Source organism: Silurus meridionalis, chromosome 4, assembly GCF_014805685.1.
Source record: "Silurus meridionalis isolate SWU-2019-XX chromosome 4, ASM1480568v1, whole genome shotgun sequence".
NCBI classification, from domain to species: Eukaryota; Metazoa; Chordata; class Actinopteri; order Siluriformes; family Siluridae; genus Silurus; species Silurus meridionalis.
The window spans coordinates 10,257,021-10,264,072 of NC_060887.1; the positions used below are offsets into that span (position 1 = coordinate 10,257,021).

At 40.1% G+C, this 7,052-nt stretch overlaps 1 protein-coding gene across 1 annotated transcript in view; it reads right to left on the bottom strand.

The window, feature by feature from the left end:
* kcnn3 (potassium intermediate/small conductance calcium-activated channel, subfamily N, member 3) overlaps positions 1 to 4,950 on the bottom strand; it is a 98,579-nt gene extending 93,629 nt beyond the window's left edge. The window contains exons 1-2 of the mRNA XM_046846894.1: positions 4,443 to 4,950; positions 2,765 to 3,823 (exon numbers count right to left, since the gene is read on the bottom strand). Of these exons, the coding sequence (XP_046702850.1) occupies positions 2,765 to 3,775 (1,011 nt within the window). The 5' untranslated portion in view covers positions 3,776 to 3,823; positions 4,443 to 4,950. The remainder of the gene's footprint in view (positions 1 to 2,764; positions 3,824 to 4,442) is intronic.
* Between the last annotated feature and the right edge of the window lie 2,102 nt (positions 4,951 to 7,052).

Consider the following 7,052-nt stretch of genomic DNA (forward strand, 5'->3'; position numbering starts at 1 on the left):
TGCTTCATATCCAGTGTTCCCATGCTCTGTGACCTTGGGGTAGATAAAGCAGTTACTTAATATGAATGAATGAACAGAAAATATCTATCTATCTATCTATACTGATAGATCTAGACTGTCACACTGCTGTTTAGCTCACTTCCTCTCTTCCTCACTTGTTTCGAGTTTTACCTGCATATAAAAAAGTGTTGAGTGTTAATCAAGTGGGATCTCCTTGCAAAAAGAAAAATACGTGCTAGCACCGTCAGCTCTTCCTGAGGAGAAGGTGTGTGTATGTGTGTGTAAGTGTGTGTAAGACACTTACACACAGAGAGGTTAAGATTATTTACATACATTAGGTTTTATCTTTGCATTCGTTTGCTGTTTCTTTCCCTTCGAAAGCAGCTGACACCCAGCCTAACGCATGCACACATTTATTACCACAGCCGTGTAATAAAAGCGCCTGTCAGGAGCTGGAGTGCAGCATGTGTGGGTGGATGATTATCAATAATCAATAGAAGAGATTGAGCTCCTTTCCACCAGGCATGACAGGTATTAAAGTAGCCCTCTGTCATATCCATCTATCACTAATCACCTCGTTTCCTGCTCTCGTCCACTGTCGCTCCCCTGTGGGGGGTTTTTAACCCAGGGAAGACCAGCATTTTCTCACTCGCGGTGCACGAAGTATGTTGCACCTAAGACAAACACTTGGGTGCTCAGCTGGTGATGAACTGCGAGAAAGCCCTTTAATTGCTGTGAAGGGAGACGTGGCGCTAACAGCATCCTATTGTGTTGGTTTATAATGGCTATAATAGTATACAATCACGGCGACTGTTATTTAGCGGGGCAAGCTTGACTCACTCGTTTTTCGATCTCAAATAAAGAGATTTTATTACAGCCTTTCATTACATCTCTCCTAACACTCGTGCTCTCTTTCTCTCTTCGGCTTTTCTCTCACGCCGTCTCCAACACTCCCCTGTTCACCGCCCACCAGAATAACAGGGAGAGAAAACAAGAACTCGGGAGGGGGCTGGTTTTGGGGTAGGTACAAGAGAACCTAGCATGTATGAAGGCAATATAAAGGAAGGAATCCCCCAAGTGAAAGACAGAAGAAAAAATAGTGGGGGTACGAATAGAGGATAAAGCATCATAGGGAAAGGAACACGCAAGAAAATTGGTCCGAAAGATAATCAGATGGGAGAAATGAAAAAGAAATGAAGAAAATCAGGATTTTTATGCCCCCTTACATTTATTACATTTAGGCAGCTGCCAATATACTGAACACATCACTCAATATAGTTTTAATACAAATCATGCACAACATGTGCTAGATCTTATTCCAGAATACACGGCAGCTGATGCCATCCATCAAGAACATAATTCTGGAACAAACAGATAATTGACATCAGGTCAAGTATGAGCACACTCTCCGAGCTCAGGTTGTTCCAATAAGTAAGTGCACTCACAGAAAGTGAAGGGGAAGAGAGTTGAAGTAGAACTATCCAGGTTGCTTCCACCCACAACAGGAGCTCCCAGAGACTCCAGTGAGTCATTTACACATCCTGTACTATGTCGCAACATGAAGCTCTTTTGTACCCATAACGAATCTATACTAGGGAGATGTTTCTTCACTGCATCACTGTCATGCGTGTTAGGGTTCAAACAAGCTTGCAAAAGTAAACGTTTTTACGTAAAAATCCTTAGTTGCAAATCGACTGCTCCTCGATTCACCATTTGTATCTTTCTGTGGATGGTAGCAAAAACATTCAGATTTCATAAAAGAAAATGTAGCAACTATAGCACTGTATAATATCCTGAGAAAAATCGTATACCCCGAGTTTCATACCCTTTATCTCTGGCAATCACGAATGCACATGCGCATATTCACACACTTGTTAACAGCTAAGACCGTTTAAGGCAACAGAGCCACCTACCAGGTGGAGAAAACCCGAGAACCCAAAAAAAGCCTACATTTGAATGGGGAGAACATGCGAACAAGAACCTGGCTTCGTTATCCACTGTTCCACTTTGCCTCTCTAATACAGAGAACAGAATATTTATGTTTTTTTGTGATATGCCGGTGTGTTACATATCCCACTTTAATAATAATAATAATAATTCATACCATATTGTTTGGTGTTTGAAAGTCACAGAATTCCAGCACACCTATTCATGAAAAAAAAGCTAGACTTCATGTCACTATGTTGATGCCAAACTAAACACTGTGCAATGAGCAAAAAGCAATGTACAGCAAGTGCTGGTTATGTATCTCTCTCCTATATATTAGTGTGTACACACTCACACACACAAAACAAGAAGTTTGTACGGATGTTCCACTGTTCCCAAAGACCAATACACCTGGTCTCAACTCAATAATGGATCAATGCCACTTTCTTTATTTTACCATGTAAAATCACAAGACTGATGTACATATATTTACTTATCATTTATTTTCTCCACACACACACACACACACACACACACACACACACACACACACACACACACACACACACACACACACACACACACATTCACACACACTTAAAACAAGAATTATAGCCCACTGTACAAAGAGACCAATAACACTTTCTTGATTTACTCATCTGTCGATTAATGCCACTCTTTTCATTTTGTGATTAATACCACTTGACTGCTGTACAGGTTCATGTACATGTGTACATGTATTAATCCATGAATAATAAGCAACTGCACAAACACATGCCAAATCCAGCAATCACCTATTCAACGATTCGCCCATGTGTGGATCATATTAGATACTTACCTTGCTATAGACACCCCAGGAAAGCTCTGTCTCAATCACCATGACAACAATGCCAAACATGCCAAAGATGAGCGCATAGTCACTGAGTCGCTTCCGCTTCTCGAACAGCGCCCTACGATGGCCAAGCTTATAGCCTATATTCTGGTTCTTGCGCTTAGAAGCTTTAGAGGCCGTTCTCCCAGGCTCTCCACCTGTCCCACTTCGCCGTCCATTGCCCCCACTTCCTGTCAACCCCAGAGTGCCCCTGCTCTCAGAGAGGGTGTGGTTCTGGTGATAGATAGACATCTGATTGGCTGATGTCTCGAGCTCATACACATGTCCATACGGTGGATCCTCTTTGGAGGAGATGACAATCTCAGGTGGGTTCTGGGGTGCAGTAATGGAGGAGGACGAGGAGGGCACTGCCCCATGTCCAGTGGCAGCCCCACCCTCTTTGCTGTCACTCCCACTGTCGGACTCAATGAGGTTCCTGCGCGAGGCGCTGAGGCGGCTAAGGGGTTTCATGACGCCACCAGTGTATTTGCACGAGCTCATTGCGATCTCAGTGAATGGGTTACTGTCCCTACGGTGCACTAATGGACTGGCCTGCCTGTGCTTGCAACCTCGATCTCTTTCTCGTTCCCGCTCGCCCGTAGGGGAGTGAGAGGAGTAAAAGAGGGCGTTGTAGATAGGTGACGTTTCACCGCTTAGGCTATGCTGGCTGCCCAGGCAGGATGAGAGCGGCGTGCTGGTTGGGTGCAGTGCATTGGGGATCGGCGCTGGCAGCTGTGGTGTTGTGACCAGCGGAAGCTTGGGCAAGGAGACTGGCGGAAGGTTTGGGCCGGTTGGTGACGGCGTCCCGTTGAGCCGCTCCAGACTGCTTGTTCCACCTGTGTGGTTGGAGTGATTGCTGCCTGGGTAGTTACTGGAAATGGACGTGTGGGAGATACCACTCAAAGGGTGGGGAGAGTGCTGATCTTCTTCTTCGCTTCCGGCAAGAAGGGCCAAACTCAAAGAGGGAGGTGGATCCATGGCAACCAGGGGACTCTGGCAGGTTTGGGTGTGTTCTCCTCCTTGACTCTGTACACACAGACAGGGGGTGGGGGGAAAAAAGAGATAGACAGGTTTAATCTTCCTCGAAGGAAATCGGTGCAAGGGTCCGAAGCGCCTAAGTGAGGGTTAAAGGTCGATGGACCTTGACAGATGCCTAAGAGAGTAGCGTTCGTGGGGTTTTCATTAAGAAAATCAAATGTTATGACCGGTTATTACATAAGCTTGACTTTTTTTTTTCACCGTATAGGGTAAGGACTTAATGGTTACATTTAGGGGGTATTTAGAGTTTTCTGTTTCACCTACAGTGTAAAGTAGTTTGGATTTAATGAAACTGATCAGACTCGGTAGCATCAGATGAAGAAAAATTATGGATCTCTGAATCCTTCAAGGATCCACTTGTCACTCTCCTCCATCTCTCTCTCTCTATCTCTCTCTCTCTTTCTCTCTCTCGCTCTCTGTCTGTCTTTTCAGCAATCTCTGCCACACAAATGTTACCGAATCAGTGAGTGTTATAAACCATCCTAAACTCTGATTTGTGACAAATGTCAAGTAGGAGCAATGACCAGTGAGCGCCTTGAAAACTGTATGCAATCATTAGATTTGTCCTCATCTGCTCGGTTTCTCATTCTCCGGCGGAATCACTCACCTCTCCTCCGTCGGTCTCGGTCTCCCCCGTTCAGAATGGTCTTTCGCACTTTTTCTTTTTCATGTTGTCACGGACCATGCCATCGTCGCGCTCCCCAGGTTCCTTGCCGACAGACTTCGGCGGCTTCTGGCTTCCTCTCTTCTTCCTCCTCCTTTAAAATATATCTGTTCACCTAAAGGTGATGTAATCCCTTCGCGATGAGAGGATGCTCGTTTTAGTGCGCTACCTGCATCTTGATTTCCTTTATTCCAAACAGGTTGTAGGGGAGAACATTATTATTATTATTATTATAATTATAATAATAATAAAGAAACCATTTCAACAAACATCAAGTAGGAGTGATGCTGAGGAATATAGTGATGCTGAGAACTACATGGCACGCATGTACTACAAGGCGTGTCATTGCATAATTATATATACAAAAAAAATATTACAATATTATTCCTTTTTTTTGTCAAAACCGGTGCCTTTCCTTGAGCTGTCAGAAATATCTCCTGCGCTCTCGACTCAATCAGTCTCTCCCTCTCTCTCTCTCTTTCTCCCTCTTTCCCTTAACTTCTGTCCCCGCCTCTGTTACGCCCCCTTCAGCTTCCCATTGGACGAATATTACAGTGAAATCAACAAGCAATAAAAAAATTATAAATAATAATAATTAAAAATGTTATTAAAATAAAAATAAATAAATAAAAAAGTTATATACATATATATATATATATATATATATATATATATATATATATATATATATATATATATAAAATTTGCAATCATCTATTGCACCTATTGCTATATTGCATAATAATGTATGCAATTATGATAAAAAAAATTCGAAAAATCTTGCAAAAAATGTCTAATGCTATAAATGCCAAACAACCTGTAACATCCATCTGAAATTTTCCTTCACTCCAATATCTTCACTATCTTTTACTTGTTTTTATCCCTTCCCCATATTGTCCTACATGCATTTTCCTATTCATTGCGCATGCGTACAATGCAATCCACTTGCAATATACTTTTGCTTTAGTTATTAATCTAGCCCACACTCACATTGTTCTGTCTGTCAACCTTGAAAAATCAATTATGAAAAAAATATATAAATATATAAAATATAATAAAAACAGAACAAAAATAAAAACCCTAAAAATATCTTTGATGTGAAATATCTGTTGCTAGAAGAGAACATACGAGTAGATATAGTTATTCTAGCACCTAGTGGTCAGAACAGAGAACTGCATTAGATTCAATTAAGTGAATTAATATATATTCACTCATGATAAAAGTTAAACAAAGTGTAAATGTAGAAAATATGATAAACACAGCTGCGTCTGCTGTAAGATATACTACAGAAGATGTAAAGTGTACGCACTACAAGGGATGGGCAGTATTTATGATACTTTTTGATATAAAATCGGATTTTGTAATTTGTATTTGATAGGGTTGATAAAAATAGCTTCCTATTTTGTATTAAAATACTTTAGTGTTTTGTATTTTTTGTAGTTTTAAAACACTTTGTAAGTAGTCTACATGATGACATCATAGAAATACGGCCTCTGATTGGTGCCTATTTCGTAGTTTGCATAGACTTGCTGAGATCAGAGCAGAACATTGATAGGTGTCCAGTGATTGATGAATAAATATTTGTTTGTTGAATATTATATCCTAATTGAAGTAGCTGTTTAGTAGGATCATGATTTTGCATGCCACTGCGTGAATGACCGACTGACACGTAATAGATTATATTAATAATTAACAATCAATTGATTAATTAGTTAAAAAAATAGTTGCTATGGATACAGGTGCCATCAGTGTCTTTTTATGAATGACTTTTTTGTCATTGACTCAGTGTTGCTGATGCAAAGTAGCCCTTTGTTACCAAACACCAAGTAACTAAATTAGGATTCAATTATGCGTCATTTGCAAAATGTTAAACATTAAAGTGTTGGCTACTTTCAAACTAACCTTCATCTGGGAGATAACAGTGATATGTATGTGAATATTTAATCTGTTAACTCGTTGCATATGTCAGGTTTATTACATGACTCGACCTAAGAAAAGCTGTTGCAATCAAACATTGTTTACTTAATCAACCGAGTCAGTGTAATGGTGAAGGAACAGATTAAACAGGCCAATTGATGGAAGGTTTGCAAAGAAATTTCATGCTTCCTTGTAAAAGTATTTTTTTGTGTTTTTAAAATAAAAAAATACAGTAGTTTATTTTGATACATGGTGTGGCTGCTGCATTTTGTAGTTAATTTTGATACACTTAAAGATAAGGTATATGGTATTTTATTTTAAAATACATTTTGATGTATTTTTGCCTAATGCTGTGCACCACAGAATAGAGGCGTGCCTTCTTTTTAGAAGTGGTCATTTGCAAATTGTAATGATGTTGCTGTTTACCTCAACACATTGGACTTTTTGGAGAAGGACAAAAAAATTGATGACTTAATGACATTTTGACTTTTAGTTGCACTGTTACAGTATATACGACTCATAAAAAACAACTTCAACTGCAGTTTTATTGTTTCTTGCCTGAGTGGCTGTTGGTACTCTTTTAATGTAGTGAATTTTGAATATTTATACAACATTTTGGAATGAAATTGTAGTACA